At 33.1% G+C, this 17376-nt stretch overlaps 1 protein-coding gene and 1 long non-coding RNA gene across 2 annotated transcripts; one reads left to right on the plus strand and one right to left on the minus strand.

The window, feature by feature from the left end:
- Nucleotides 1-693: 693 nt before the first annotated feature.
- Nucleotides 694-5180, minus strand: LOC141642831 (phosphatidylinositol/phosphatidylcholine transfer protein SFH11-like). The gene is made up of 12 exons (XM_074451804.1): nucleotides 5101-5180; nucleotides 4595-4776; nucleotides 3988-4087; nucleotides 3433-3699; nucleotides 2695-2772; nucleotides 2513-2614; nucleotides 2047-2096; nucleotides 1847-1955; nucleotides 1708-1758; nucleotides 1458-1577; nucleotides 1108-1149; nucleotides 694-927 (listed from the first exon to the last, which is right to left on the minus strand). The coding sequence occupies exons 2-12, from the start codon at nucleotides 4765-4767 to the stop codon at nucleotides 850-852; spliced, it is 1170 nt and encodes a 389-aa protein (XP_074307905.1). The 5' UTR covers nucleotides 4768-4776; nucleotides 5101-5180; the 3' UTR covers nucleotides 694-849.
- A 6067-nt stretch (nucleotides 5181-11247) lies between these two features.
- Nucleotides 11248-12127, plus strand: LOC141592115 (uncharacterized). The gene is made up of 2 exons (XR_012521056.1): nucleotides 11248-11485; nucleotides 11695-12127. It is a non-coding gene; the product is annotated as an uncharacterized LOC141592115 (long non-coding RNA).
- Nucleotides 12128-17376: the final 5249 nt, after the last annotated feature.

A 17376-nucleotide genomic window follows, 5' to 3' on the forward strand; every position in this document is an offset into this window, starting at 1 on the left:
ATCTAAGCATGATTTCCGCTCTTAAAAGAAAATACAAAACTTACCGACGAAGAAAACTATAATTGTGGAGCTAGGACCACCATGGACAAAGAAATGAGCACACGTTATTTTTGCCTTAGAAATGACTGCATAATGTACCAACTGTTAGTAAGCCTTTATCCAAATTCTCACATTCTCTTTACTTAAAAGCAGTTTGCTTTAGTTAGCTCGATTTCACGATATAATTGGTTCCGACTTCCGACCAAACCGCTATTTTTTATAAGGTGGCCTTTGTTCAGTGGTCCGATAATCACACGTGTATCGGATATATTCGACGACAGGGTCGTCAAATGAATTTGAGAGGCCAAGTTCTAAAAGTTCGTGTGAGGCCCCGTATAAAAGGAAAACTAACTTTTTATAGCAATTTTATGCTCTCTTGATCACATTATTGGGCCTTAAAATTTTGGGCCGCTGTTCTGAGAACCTGAACTTGCTATCAGACGGCCTTGTCCGACCACAAATGGGTTTTATACTTGTATGTAACTCTAGCAAGTATTTGTATTGTTTACACTTGTTTAGGGTGGTGCTTAAGTTGTGTGCTAAGTTTGTTGCGCCAAACGTCAAACAAGTCGTACTTTATGGACATGAATCGAATGTCGAGGAGATGAGGAATCAGTGCTTAGATCGCCTTCTATCGGAGTAGTTCTTAGTCAGTTGTTGTCTACCCTTAGCACAATTACAATGCCATATAAGAACCTACAATGTGACTTAATGTCGGAGCCATAATTTACAATTTCGATGGCTAAATACAATTTCTTGAAAGTTTAGCAATCTAAAATAGCGAAACAGGACCGCCCTAACAAAGTTCCGTTAGCTATTCTTGATATTGGCCGAGGTTTTCAGGTTCATCTTCAGATCACTAATTTGCTGTACAATACTTTCCAACACCTGCGACGAGACCTTAATATTAGCTAGATAATAATCAATTTAAACGCCGATGAGTATGACCGTCTCATGTTATATTAACATGAGACCGATCCCATTTATCTACATAAATTTCACTCTCATATGGGTCAATCTCATGATAATATTATCAGACCGTCTCATATATAGATCCGTGTCTTATACCTGCTTAGTCTCTTCAACTGCAGCTTCCACGCCTCGAATTTTCTGCAAAATATAGAAAAAGTCACTAATTTGAGTCTGTTTTTTTTTGTAAGTAATTAGCTTTCAGAGAGACAAAATTAATTTTGAATTTTTTTCTTAAAATGGAGTTTAAATCCGAAATATTTACAAAAATGAGGCTCTTTTCAAAGTATTTACAAGAAATGGGTCCACGTCATCACAATGTACGAATTTCAAAAAAACAATTGTACCTTGTGATGGCGTGGACCAATTTCTTGTAAATACAGAGCCTCATTTTTGTAAATATTTCGGATTCAAACCGCATTTAAGAAAAAAAAATCATTAATTTTTACATTCTTAGCTTCTTCTGCCATGAGTTCAAGCTGGCTGATCATTTTCGACAATGCCGTATTATTTGCTCCTTCCTTACTCCATTCCAGAATTCTATGATCTGGTGTGCTTTGAGCGCTCAACTGCAATTACGAATCTTGTCATTATCCAGCAGTTAGGAACCCGGAAACCTCTTCGTGTAGTCGATTTCAAAACGATTTATGAAAAGTTTAGTCCAGGAAGGCGGAAATTAATGCTCCTGAAAATTCTTACCCAGGCTTCTTCAATAGTAGCAAAATCCCCATCATCCTTCATCTTAGCAGACTGTAACATAGAATTCATACATTACAAATACCGACATCTAATCGACTAATTTTAATCATACTGGTATATCAAAACTCAGAGCATTTACCTCGAGTTGCTGTAAAATTTCTGGATCCTTCCAAGGTCCTTTATCGCTTAACAAACATCCGCCTTGGTTGGAACACGTGCATTCCCCACCTAGGAAAGCTGGCAAGTTACTGTAACAAATCGAGTTTTCCATCAGCTATTCATCTTACCTGTACTCGATTCTATGGACGCGCTTAAAGCGAGGGCGTACAGAAATACTACCTTGGATCAATGACTTCGACAAGTTTACTTCTGAAGTTACTCCCCAATACCTGGTAAAAAACAGTAATTTTATTTTATTTTAATTTTTTTTTGTTGGGTAATGAGGGAACCGCAGCCGCTATTTTCGGTGCGCACTGGATAAACCCTCGGGTCAGGACCTGGTAAAAAACAGTATTTTTTTTTTTTTTTTTTGGGTAACAAGAGAACCCGCAACCGCTACTTTCGGTGCACGTAAACCTCGGGTGTATATGATAGCCTGCAAATCACGTAAGACAGACTCGAAATCTATTAGGCATGGACTCAGGCCAAGAAAGCTCCACGATATTTCTCCCAGGAATTTCAACCAAGTTCACTAAACTCCACCCTTGCGGAAAAAAAAAAAAAAAACAGTAATTTTGGACACAGTTTAAATGTTGAATACAGGATAACAGGAAATGTGTGTAAATGAGTAAATGAATGTTTGTACTTGTATCTTAGCAGAAGTGTGTGAGTCGAGAAACGTCTTGAGCGCTTTCCAGAGGATCTTAAAGCTCGATCCAGCATTAATAATCAAGAGGCTGTTTAATGTCTGCAAATATTCATCCAAGGATGTAATTATAAACTCGGGGATTCGACCATAACAGGAAAATGAAGGTCTGTGTGTAATACCTCAGGGTAGTAATTGCTAGCAATCTTTTGAAACTCTGTGAAAAGATCTCTTGCAGAATTCGTAAAGCTCGAGACTCCCTGAAAAAGAAAGGGAAGGAAAATCACAACCAAGAATCGATTCAAACACATTAGACGCGACTAGAATCATTCAACAATAGTACTACTTAAGAGGTGATCAAATGCAGGTTCAGGCCGTATGCCGTGATCAATCAAGTTTCGGATGAGCTAAGTAGCCGAGCCTATGTTAATTTTTCAATATGCATTTGCCTATACCCGTTTTTTCAGTAAGTAGATTATACATTCGATGTACTACCACCAGTTTTATAGTTTCTGAGCATTATAATAAAGTTTTTGAGTTTTGTTTTAAAAATTATGAGTTTTACTATAAAGTTTCTGAGCTCATTCACTTACACATATAAGCTTAGTAATTTAATTTGAGTTTGGACGGAAAAAAAAAATTTAAAATCTAAGTTATAAATTTTAATAAGCTCAGAAAAAATACACATATGCTCAAAAACAAATAAAATCTGAAGTAGTACATCCGATATATGTTCCCTTTTCTCCCGTTTTTTGGCTAGGTTGTTTCGGTGTCTTGTTCTAGGAGACTAGAACAACCTTACTAGCTATACATTGATGTTAATGATATTTACACTTGACTTTTTTCCGTGAGGAGAATTTTGAAAAACGTAAAGAATCAGTTGAGTTGGAGGAAGCACAATAGGAAATTTAATTTCATACCAGGCCCTTAACATCTAAAATGGCAGTGGTAGAAACAATTTGCTTTCGAGCGAAAATGGTGCAGGCAGGGAACCTCAACCGAGCAGTTTTCTCTTGTTCATAGACATGGTGTTTTACCAATCTTTCGACAGTAGTGACTCGTAAAAGAGCATTGATATCTAGCATTCCTATCCTCTCTATGTACACCGGTCTACCAAATCGATCAACGCCATGAAAGCCGTGTGGGTAATGTTTTTGAACTTGTTGGTACTCATCGAACTTGAACTCCTGGAAGGTTGTTTTACTTTCGAAGTAAGCATAAGCGCGATTAAATAGACGCTTTTGGCGCTATTAATTGACTAGAGCACAAATAGGATACAACCAAGTTATAAGAATCCGAGCTTATATGTATTTTTTCTGAGCTAACTCAAAGTTCATGTTTTTAATGTGTAAATGGATGAGTTCAATACTTTTTAATAAAGCTCATACGGAGTATTATTTAACATAAAGCTCGGATACTTTATCACAAAACTCAGATATATAATTCATGAGTTGTGAGTAGAGTTGGTACATAACCTTGTAAATGGCATCAACCCCAAACTCTGCCCTCCATTTTAGATACTTCAAAAATGAATCTTTCGCTTTCAAAATGTCATAATCTCTCATTCGTACAAAACTGTAACAAGATTTACGATTCAATAAAAAGGACCAAAACACGTATACAAATGATGTTAGAACACACCTGGTTGATGATGTTAAGTTTAATTGTTATTTGATTGTTTGCTCTTACTTAAATTGCTTAGTGTTTGAAGCAATAAAAGGACGTCCATGAAGGCTCAAATGATCTAGATTGAAGTCAAGACAAAGATATTTCCTAGCCTTACGATTCAATAAAAAGGCTCAAACCCGTGTTCAAATGAGCATGTAGTATCGATTATGGAACTGAATATGTCTTAGCATAGTGGTTAAGGCAGAGGTGTTAATTAAAAAAGGACCTAAACCCGTATTCAAATGAGCATTTAATGATCGATTATGAAGTTGAGGGTTCGACCAGAAAATGTCATTTTTAACCGAAAATGTCTTAACCTAGTGATTAATATGATTAATTAAGGTAAGAGGTATCGCGGACAGACAAAAGGGATGGATAAGAGATGGAACTATGGAAGCTAAGACAAAGAAATACCGCAAAAGAGTATGGTAATCACAGAGCTTTGTCGGTAGCTGCCCATCAAGGAGGAGCGAGTCGCGCAATAATTGAACGGCTTGATCGTCTTTCGGATCCTCCTCCGTTGTACATTTGCCTCTCCAAACTTGTTTGCTTAATGTATGAAGGTACTTCAATGATGAAGACCTCATTTTTTTCTCCTATAAAATTTCCATAACCATCTTTTACATTTGATTTACAAATAACGATACACAGACGCAGTCAGACAGTGACGGAACTAGGAGATCGACTAGCATGAACAGTCGCTCCCCGAACAAAGAAATTTTTTAGCCATAGTTAAAATTTACATTTTTTTTTTAGTTTACTTATTGTATTAATTTTTTAGCCGTTTTATATTACATTGTCTAAAATGAATATACATATACAAATATAATAATCCATCAAAGTGAAAAGTTAGTAAACAAATAAATACGATTTATTAGAATTCTGATATTAAACCGCTTAACACAAGAATTTGTACGTACCTTTTGTAGAGACAAGCAATGATACAAGTTAATGCAACAAAAGAAAGAAGATTGAGATATGAGTATGACATGCAGAAAGTAGAAAACTTGACATGAAAACTTTTTTTGCCTTCAATGTTCGGCATCGTATAATAACTTCTTATTACAATGTTTTGTAAATATTCTTTGAAGTTTTTAATAGCAGAGAAAAGTAGTTTTTGTTTGCATAGTTTCGAGTACAACTTATTGCTCTCCAACAACGGTGCCAAAAAAATTTATAATTTCGAATCTATGAACATTAATTAACGATTAGACGCCTTCAAAATATTTATTTTCGGTCATTATGAATATTTTTAAGATATTATTATTTGAAAATCATTAGCTTTAGAATACTCTAACACAAAAATTGAACAATCCTCCTATATACTAAGAGAATAAAATTTCTATAAAGCTTATATATGGAAATAAATTAGATTTTCACTTATTAAACTAATTTTAAATTTAAAATAATCTTTTCATCACTAAACTTAAAAATATACGTAATATTTTAACAAGAATAAAACAAAATTGGTATAAAATTATAATCTATACATATAAACTGTATCACTTATTATTAACCTCGTGACGAAAAAAGAATTTATTAAAATAATTTGAGGTAGTTAAAATATTTTTATAAGAAAAACAGAAAATAATTTGAGGTAGTTAAAATATTTTTATAAAAAAAAAAAAAACAGCATTCATGGAATTACTTAATTCTCTTGATTAATTTTAAGATTAATTATTTTTTATAAAAATTCATGAGATATAAATCTAAAATCTATAAGTAATACAATAAAAATTAAAATGCCTATATTTATCGCGTATTTGCGCGAGATCTACACTAATTATAACAAAACTAGGTATTTCAAATGTCATGGGATCTCGGATAATATACTACTCCCTCCTATTCCGAATAAGTGTCCCATTTGGACAATGGCACGAAAATTAAGGAATATAGTTAAAATAATGAAAATTATTGTATAGAGATAAGAATATATGAGTTAAATAATGAAAAGTATTGAATATGATGGGTTATGAGTGGTTGGCGTGGTAATAAAGAAAAGAGCTAAGGGTAGGAAAGTAAAAAAACCATGTCCAAATATGGTAAATGAGACAGTTATGTGAATAGACGGGAATGACAAATGGGACAGTTATTTAGAATAGGAGGGAGTATAACGTGGATCACCATTAGTCAATTCAACCACCATGTTATTGTTATATTGTGTACCTCAATTAGGATTGTTAATGGATAGGACGACCCATTATATCCATCTTATTCGGCCTGCTAATAAAGTTGGCTTGGACAATGTATATTCCAAAATTACAAAGGTTCAGCCCATAATCCTACCCAAAACTCCTAAACCTGCATATTCATAAACCCAAGAAATCATGTTAACCTGCCCCACATCTAGCCCAAGTTCGCAATTAATCAAACACCTTTAACATCAATCTTCTCTAACATCAATCTTGATTATGTGACACTTTTTTATCTTTCTTGGAAATTTATAATATTGTAGAAGAGATTAATCTAATTTATAACGTTTAATATTAAACTCAAGGACTCCATAATAAATTAGTAACTGTAAAAATAGAACGATTAATACAAATATTAGCTAACTTAGTTAATATAAAATCTTAATGGATAAAAATAATGACCTTAATTTGAATCCCGTCACAATATCCCCCTACTACTAAGAGAATAATTCTCAATGATTTTTCCTCCAAAAGGAATCTACTTAAATAAGAAAACAAGACTTTATGTTTTATTAAATTATTATCTTTTAATTACTATAAAATCTTTTAATTATAATCTTTTTTTGACTAAATTATATTTTTTTAATTAAAATAAAAAAAATGATATAAATATAAAAATTCGTATATGAAAAACCTATAAATTAATATTATTAGTTTCGTATAAAAATATTACCACGTACGTAATTCGTATAAAAAAAATGATGAACTGTATTATTAATTTCGTGACAATTTTTTTTTAAAAATTATTTGAGAAAATTTATAAATTGAAATTATTTTTTTTTGTAATAAAAAATTTCATTAAAATATACATTTTATAAGTTTACTCAATTCTTTTGATTAGTTTTCCATTTCAATTTTTTTTATTAAAATATGAAAAATTGATAATGTGTTAATTTTAAATCTATAAATAATACATTATAAATTAAATGATTTAGAAATACCGCGTATGTATGCGCGAGATCTATACTAGTATTCACTATAGTAAGTCGTGACTCCCTTTGGCCTTTACACTAAAAAAATGGGATGAATAATCTAAAATGAGTGGTGCATGATCTAGGCCCATAAAAAGTAGGCCAATCGACTAGATTTTGTTAAACAAAGAAGCAATTTCGACGAAATTTCGTAAACTAACAATTTCAGGCCCACTAAACCCTACGCTCGTTTCTAGTTTTCCACTTCTCCATCATCTTCTACCTAAATTTTTGTCAACATGCTTCTTTAAAGACTTAAGCTTTGTACTTTTCAGCTAAAACAAGTTGAATTGAATTAAATGGAGTAGAGCTGAATTGAACTAAATTGAATGAAACTCGGGTGGGTGAATGTAGCTGAATTAAAATTTAATTTTGTGAAGAGATGAGCTGAACAGAATTGACTGAACTTGAACAGAACTTAACGGAATACAACTGAGCAAAACTGAAATGAGCTGAAATTAAGCCAGAAAGAATAGGGCCTTAAAGCTTTACACAAAATTTAGGGTTGTGCTTTTTCACATACGGATTTTACTCTTTCACATACGCCTTTTACAATTATACCCTTGTTATTTTTTCAATACTCAATTAATTTTTGCAACTCCCTTTACCTCCCTCCGCAGTCCGCCCAACCATACTCCGGTGACCCGTGTTCCGCCGGACGCGGTGTCTCCTTTCTCCTCCCCTTACACTTGCAACTCCTTCCTGCACTCCCTTCTTCCGCACGCTCCTCCGTCCCCGACAACTCCCGCGTAACACAAAATTGCCGTATCAATACGAGTAGCAGCAATTATATGCTGACAGTCCCTTGATTTTTTGAACTCAGAATAACGATGTTTGACCATTACCATATGATATATTCAAGTCAGTATGCATTTCTATCAATTCCGATGACTCCAGTGGCTCAGTAGATGGTTTGTTAAACAATTAATAAACAAGTCAACATTCATATGTGAAGAATTATACGGAGTAATCCATTAGTCACCACTCATATCAATTGATAATTAGTTTCAGCAATTAATAAACCCTAATAATTTTAACAAAACAAATTAATAATTGCTAAATAGTTAAATTCTTTACTAATTGAAGAATTATAATCCATTAGTCAAGTTTTTGAAACAATTAAATTCGATTTTAGGGAAAAAGTACATACGAAGTATAAGAATTAATTTGTTTAGGTGTAGGTAAAAGGGTATGATATGGAAAGTTTATGGAAAAATGTATGTGAAAGAGTAAAGTTCGTATGTGAAAAAGTAACTCCTATAGATCATGATTTATATTTCACAAATTCTTGTTGAAAAGACGGAAATATCCGTCTTAAGCTTAAAACGGGGTAAATATGTTAGATAAGACAAAAGTAAAATGCGAAGGGCCTAACAAAATATTTGTCTAATCCACAAAAATGGTATATTACTTGACCCATTTTATTCTTAAAATGGATAATATTTAGCTTATAATATTATAAGAATCATATTCAAAGCGGTCTTAATATAAGTCTGTTTATCGTGATTGAGGATAATTGTATGTTACTAAAATATCATTCGATGTAATATATCAGATGGTATGGTTTATGTAATAAACAGAAGATGCAAAATGTATAATGGCAAAATTCTTTTACTTCTTTAGGATATCAATGTTACTACTTTTAAAAGAAAAAAAAAAGTAATAATAGATTTGAATTATTTTTGAGAAAGATTATTCGTTTTGCTTTAAAACTTAGGACAGTGGTATTATTGTAGAGGAGTATGAATAATCTAAAGTCTTGTATCAAACAAAATTACAAAAGTGTGATGCTTAAGATACAAGTACTTACATTACATGACCAAAAACACGTGCCTCTAACAAGCCAACACCAATTATTGTTTTTTTTTTTTTACGAAAATTAGTATTTCTTCTGTGATCAAGAAAGCCTTGTGACGGATAGTGACCGTCACAAATGAGAAATAGCCTTCTTCTGTCCAAGTTACACTATTTGTTTACTTTCTATGTCATTAATAATGCATACTTTATTTAAAATTCTGTTTAGTATAATTAACTAAAAAATTTGGTGAAAGCTTAAAATTACTAAGTTACCTGAAATTTATGAGTTGATAAGCTAATTTATTGTATTAAAGTTGTTTGATATATTAGCTGAAAATATAGATTTAATATGGTAAATGACATACAAAGACATGATAAGTATTTCATACGGAGTATTTAATATTATAAATTGAAAGATTAAAAAGAAAAATAAAATACAATGAGCTAGCTTATTTCTCATATGTAATATGTTATTCCAAGTAGCTGTTTATTTCAGCTAGCTTATTTACTAAATAAATTTCTGATAAACTACTCATCAAACACCTACACATAAAAGTTACTTTGATGAAATAAATTAGCGTATTTGCCTTGTCAATTCAAACAAAGCCTAATGGTTTGTAAACAAGTTAAGGAGACCGATGGATTATTATTAATTTAGGAAATTAAAATATTTTAGCTACCTTTACACAAATAATAATGCAGTGGCTCGTGGAACTAGGAATTGACCCTAACGGAGATAAATTGGTAAAATGATATAAGGAAAATTCGAAAAAGTTGAAAAATTTTAACCAAAAATTTTAAAATTTCCGACCGCCAGCGAGGGTGAGCACCCCTGCTAATAAGTAATAACCCCTAGCTCCACTACTAGTAGTTGTATGCATGTACGAGTAGAAAAAAAAAACCATTAAAATATCAATAACTAAAAGCAATTGCATGGGAACAAAAATATTGGATTTAAATAAATTAAAAAACTGAAATCTGAATTATTTTATCAAAGTAAGAGAATATTATATGTCTAATTGATGTCTTTTATAAATAACATGATAGATAATCTAGTAGCGTACCCTCGAAGAACGATCTATTCATTTGTTTTCTTGATCTAACCAATATTTATTTTATCACAAAGTTTAAAGCACGATGTTTTTCATGTGATTTCAATTGCTAAATTATGCTATTGATGATCTTTACATGGAACTTTACAAGTGTGCATTCCAATTCCAAGACATGCACTAAACTACATCATAAATCTCAACAATTCAAGCTCCTTAAACCTCACCACTAACAAAAACTTAATTAATTACCCTCAAAAAAAAAACTTAATTAATTACTACTTGGTTAAAGCCAAAAATAAAGCATCCACATTCCATTTTCAAACTTTTTTATATCATGTATTGTAGATAATTAAGTAATGTTAAAATTCACATATTAATTCAAGTCTTGTTGTTTAACGTCTTAAAAGAAATGGAGGCCAGACGATCCAGTCCAACAAACAAATGGAGTAACTATTTACATAATCAAAATTAATATGAAGTAAATGATATAGTCACTTATTAAACTAGTTTAATACGTAAGAAATTTACTATAAAATATACTCTCTTCGTTCAGGGGTGGCAGGATTTAATATATGAGGTAGCAAAAAAAAAATTACTCTATATATGCATGTAAAGGGATTCGAACTGGGGCCAATTGTTTGAAAACCAAAGCTTTTACCATCGAACCACGAGATGTTTATTATACATTTTTTTGGCGGTAGCGGCCGCCACCCTTGCTACTAGGTAGGTCTGCCCCTGTCTTTGTCTCCAACCATTTATTTACCTTGATTAAAATACTCTCACAAATAAAATAAAAGATAAATAAATGCATGATTGGAACAGAACAAATACAGTAGATATAATAAAATTCAGCGGGCCCCTCAACCCATTATATGAAGGTCTCTCAATAACACTATTGAGAGACCGTCTCTCTGGAGTTTCTGTGGAACAAGTATTACACAAAAAAAAATGCTTTTTAAGTTAATTTTGTTATCTACCACATCCTTCCAATAATGTGGGTAGATATAATATGTAGCCAACTAGCTATATAAAGTAATGACAAACAACTTAAGAGCATCTCTCAAATGCCTTATTTTCTTACTACATAACTTAACCATTACATAAGTAGTACAACTATATATCAACTATTCTTCTTCATGAAGCCAAGACATCAAGATCGTCTTGGATGACATCCATTCTCTATATTTTCATTATATTTTTTTTTAAGTTTTATCCCTCGTACCCTAAATTTTATTGCACATTACCTATCTAGCAAAGATAGGAATCTGTAGTAGAATAGTATCTTTTACAACGGTAAAAAAAATTACTCTTCTTCATATTTCATGGGTTTTCACCTACTAGCCCTAGCAAACCTCAAGCTTACTAAACTAGCTAGCCATGGTTGTACACCAATGGTGGTTGGCTTAATCTTCCCTTTTATTCTAAGAATGTCTTCGAGTGTAAGTATCATTCGACAAGCTTATATAGACTTGCTCTACTCATCAAGGCTTTTCATATTTCAGCTAACTCAGATTGTTCTGGACGACAATGGTGATCATGCTCATACTTATAGGGTTGCTATTCGTAATAATGGTAATAATGGTGCGAGGTGGGATCGAGCTCTTCGATTGATTAGTGAGAGATTGACTCGTACACGAAGGCATTTGGCTTCGTTACGATATGATGAAGGTGATGAAGCTAGTTTACATGAACTCTCCATGATTGCCCTTTAGTAAGTTAATATGAGTCTTTATTCTTATGTATGTACTATATAGGAGTGTAATGTAATTATTATTCTTAGAAGAGGAGAGCGGATTCTGTGTACTATTTCGTGTTTCATTTTGTATCCCATCCCCTTTATGGTACGTTTTGATCGACATCTAGAGGTACGGAATTGCACTAATTGATCATGGCTAACTATGTATGCTATTTACATATGGTTTTGATTAAAATGATCTAAAATTCTTGTGTAAAACGGTTTTGTAAATTCTAATTAACGGAACATGAGTTATGTATTATTGATGATTAGTAGGAAAAATGAGTTCAAGCATTTCTCATCATCGTACAACACTGCTACGCAACATGTTTTGTTATCGGAATTACGTAAAATCAAATGAGAAGAATATATTAAAATTGGAGTAACTAGTAAAGTTGCTCCGACCAGATACTTTTCTTGCTAGTGGAACTTTCCAAAAAAAAAAATATAAAAAAAAAAAAAAAAAATCAGTCCTTGAAAGCTACTAATGGGTACTAAAGCCACTAAAAATGGTATGCCCTCATATCTATTTTAACTCTGAGTCATTTGTATATCTTTAACTAAAATATTACCTAATAATAACAATAATAACAATAATAATAATAATAATAATAATAATAATAACAACAACAATAGTTGCGGTTTTGGGAGCTCAGATTGTTTCACGGCTTCCCACCAATTTCATGTTGTGAAAACATGAAGTAGGAAGCCATTGTTGTATGAAGCTTTGATGATTGATATGATTTGATTAGAGAGAGAAAGTTGTTGTAGAAAGAGAGTAAATAAACTGTGAGTTGTATATTGATTATGAATGAATAATTAGTTACAGTTTGTGTTTCTTCTTTATATACAAATGTACAGTGTACTAACTAACATATGCCAAGTCATCGATCCATGTCAATCCATATGCTTGCTTGTGATTGGTTGTGATTTGTCATCAACCAACACCCTCAGCTTCCTTATTCTCACATCCCCCCCTCAAGTTGGGATCTGTTGATAAAAAGTGTAAACCCAACTTGGAGGCAAAACACATGTGCTGAGAGTGCCCCAGTGGCTTAGTCAAGAGGTCAGCTAGTTGTAAATGGGTTCTGAGATGAGCTGTGGAAATGAAACCTTCTTGTATCTTGTCACGGACATAATGACAATCAATGTTGATATGTTTGGTCCTCTCATGGAAGACTGGATTGGATGCGATATGAAGGGCAGCTTTGTTGTCGCAAAATAGAGGTATAGGTACAGGTATAGACACCCTAAAATCAGAAAGCAAGCCATACAACCAGGTTAGCTCTCCAGCAGTGTATGACATCGCCCTGTACTCGGATTCTCGCCGATGATTTGGAGACATTTTACTTTTCTTGGTTTTCCAGGAAACCAAGGAATTCCCTAAGAAGATGCATTGACCTGTGACAGATCTGCAAGAAGTTTGGCAACTGCCCCAGTCAGCATCACAATAACCCGTGAGCATTAAATCACTGGTGCTAGGGTAAAATAAAGCTGCTGATGCAGTCCCCTTCAAATAACGCAGAACATGGACAGCAGCTTGCAGATGAGGCTCTCGAGGAGAGCTAAGAAATTGACGAGATGCTGAGTAGCATACGACAGATCTGGCCTTGTGAGGTTAAGGTAGAGTAATTTCCCAATAATGCATCTGTAACTCTCAGGATCAGGAAGTAAAGCTCCTTGATCAATGCTCAACTGCAAGCCTTTTGGCAAAGGAAATGGTGCTGTCTTACAGTTTGTCATACCAGCACCTGTGAGTAAATCCTGAACATATTTTTGTTGATTTAAGAGTATACCTTCAGAGTTTCTGGTAACTTCTAAACCCAGAAAATAACGAATGTCTCCAAGATCTTTGATAGTAAAAGTAGCATGTAATTTGGTCTTGAGAAAATCCAAAAAACATTTGTCTGTCCCAGTTAAGAGCAAGTCATCCACATAGACCAACACTATGGATATTTTGCCATGGAGTTCTCTAGTGAACAAAGAATAATCATATTTGGACTGTAGGAACCCCAAAGAGAGTAACAACTTGGTCAAAGCAATATTCCATTGACGAGAAGCTTGCTTCAACCCATATAAGGATTTCTTCAAATGGCATACTTGACCTGCTGAAGCACCTGAATAGCCCTCAGGTGGTGTCATATAGACCAACTCATCCAAAAAACCATGCAAAAAAGCATTGTTGATGTCTAATTGAGAGATGGGCCATTGTCTAATGGAGGCAACAGCTAAAAGAACTCTCACAGTAGTAAACTTAGCTACAGGAGAAAAAGTAGCCTTGTAATCTTTCCCTTTGACTTGATTATACCCCTTGGCCACAAGTCTAGCCTTGTACCTTTCAACCGTGCCATCTGGGTTATACTTGATTTTGTATACCCATTTGGACCCTATGGGTTTGTGTCCTGATGGAAGGTTAGTAACTACCCAAGTGCCATTTTTCTCTAAAGCTTCAAGCTCTTTGGACATGGCAGATACCCACAAGGGATCTTGCTTTGCCTGCTTATATGTGGTAGGCTCCAAGGTCCTCATTACATTGTTGACAGAATGAACCATATGAGCAGGATAGGTAGTAGGATCAAGAAGAAAGAAATTGCTATCAGAAGCAGCATTCCCAGCAGTATGAGAGACAGAAAGAGTGGGACAAACAAAATCCTTAAGCCATGAAGGAGTAGATCTCATCCTGTGTGACCTGCAGGGATTAGGCGAGAGAACTTTCCTCAGACACAACAGAGGGAGTGTGAGTATGAACAGCAGAACCATCAGTAAAACCAACATTGAGTGGTGATGCTGACACAGTAGGAGAAATAGGATTATTATCATTATCATTGTGATTATTATCATTAGGATTGATATTGTTACTAGTATTTTGTATCTCATTTGAAATGGTAGAAGGAATATTATGTGTTTCATAAGGGAGGTCCTCAGCTGTGTCAGGAAAGAAATCCAGGTGAGGAACTTGTTGTGACTGAGTTGGTGGTTTTGATTTATATGGAAAGATGTGTTCTTGAAAGACCACATCCCTACTAATTATGATTTTTTGATTTTCTAAGTCAAAAAGTTTATAACCCTTTTGCCCATGAGGATATCCTATGAATATGCATCTCTTGCCCTTTGACTGAAACTTATCCCTCTAACGTCTTGGAATGAGTGCAAAACATTGACAGCCTATGGTCCTGAGATGCTCATAAGCAGGTTGACATCCCAGCAACATTTCATAGGGAGTCTTCCAAGACAAAAGATTAACAGGAAGCCTATTAATGACATGAGTGGCTGCTAGCAAGCAATCACCCCAGAATCTCTTAGGGAGATTGGCATAGAGCATCATGGCCCTAGCTGTTTCAACCAAGTGTCTATGTTTCCTCTCAACTCTCCCATTTTGTTGAGGGACACCTGGCACACTTTTCTGATGTAGGACTCCTCTAGCAGCAAATAAATCCAAGCAAGCACTTTGAATGATTTCAGTACCATTATCACTTCTAACTAGCTTTATAATTTTGTTAAACTGTGTGGTAACTTGATTGAAGAAAGTTTCTATGGTCTTGCTAACATGAAGTAGGAAGCCATTGTTGTATGAAGCTTTGATGATTGATATGATTTGATTAGAGAGAGAAAGTTGTTGTAGAAAGAGAGTAAATAAACTGTGAGTTGTATATTGATTATGAATGAATAATTAGTTACAGTTTGTGTTTCTTCTTTATATACAAATGTACAGTGTACTAACTAACATATGCCAAGTCATCGATCCATGTCAATCCATATGCTTGCTTGTGATTGGTTGTGATTTGTCATCAACCAACACCCTCAGCTTCCTTATTCTCACACATGTAAACTTTTATTTTTGTTTTAATGAAAGCTGCGCGCATCCTTCTACAACAATAATAATAATAATAATAGTTGCGGTTTTTATATATAAAAAATAATAATGACAATAATAATAAATAAACAATAAGTGATTGAGATGGAGGGAATATTTCTTAATTCGTAAATTGCTTGTTTTTGGTTCCTTTTGCCAGTATAGCATAAGTAAAAATAGCAATAAGAGGATTATACATCTGATGTACTACCTCCAATTCTATAGTTTCTGAGCATTATAATAAAGTTTTTGAGTTTTGTTTTAAAGTTTGTGAGTTTCACTATAAAGTTTCTGAGTTTATTCACTTAAACATTAAGCTCAAAAAAATTACAATAAAACTCAAAAACATTACATATAAGTTTAGTTAAATTTGAGTTTTGATGGAAAAAATATTAAAATTTAACTTATAAACTTTATTATGCTAAAAAAAATACGCATGCTCAAAAACAAATAAAGTTTGAGGTAATAAGCTCAAAAAAAATACATATATGCTCAAAAAACAAAAAATTTGGAGGTAGTACATCCGATGTATGTTCCTTTTTCTCGTAAAAATAGAGAAAGGCTATATGTTCTATCAGGCTTAATTCAGCTTTTTTCATTTTTGCTCAGCGGAGTCAGCGCTATCTAGTTCAGTTTAATTCAACTCATCTCTTCACAAATTAACTCTTACTTCAGCTTTATTCAATTTAGCTCGCGATTCCATTCAATTAAGATTACTTCAGCTCAACTCCATTAAATTTAATTCAGCTCCTTTGAGCCAAAAAGAACAGGGCCTAACTAGTTGCGTACATGGCATTATGCCAATACCTCATATGCATTATTTGCAATTTGGTTGGATAATTGCAAAATCTAAACCCTTAATCATATCATTTGTTAAGTCCATTAGATCTTGACGTAAAAATGTCCCAAGTATATAAGGAAAGATTGATGCCAAGACGATTGTGAAATAAACTTAGAATGTAGTTTACTTAAGTTTAATTATAACCTTTTCCTAACAAATATACAAAATTATAAAACGTTCACTAATACGGTGAAAAAAAAATGACCTGAAAAGGTAGATTAATCTCGTCTTAATTTTGGTTGATTAAGACACAAACCTCAAAACAAAAATCGGAAGCCTCCAGGAAATTTCTTGACCATCACATGTATGGACGTGACATTTTTTTTGTATAATGTATGGTGTACTAGTAGTAATAACTAGGAGTAATAACTAGATCTGTCAAACAGGTTGGGCTAAATACGGGTCAGAGAAAGGTTTATGTCATCTTTTATTTTATCATTTTTAGAAAAAAAAAAAACATACTTTTAAAACTAAATCATATTTAATATTAATAATATTATTATATTCATTATTTTAATAGTTATTTTATTATTTAATGATATTAAAGTTACTCCGTATATAACATTGACTTCTAAATGAATTTTTTAATTAAAAATATTAAAATAATATTTATTATTTCAAATATAATATAAAAATAATAATATTTTTAATTATCATTGACGCATCGGATCAAACGGGTTGGGTCAGGTTTCAACCCTAAAATAACGGGTTATTTCGGATCGCGGGTCTAACATGGTAATTAGAGCACATTATTA

Source organism: Silene latifolia, chromosome 1 (genome assembly GCF_048544455.1).
Source record: "Silene latifolia isolate original U9 population chromosome 1, ASM4854445v1, whole genome shotgun sequence".
Lineage (NCBI taxonomy): Eukaryota > Viridiplantae > Streptophyta > Magnoliopsida > Caryophyllales > Caryophyllaceae > Silene > Silene latifolia.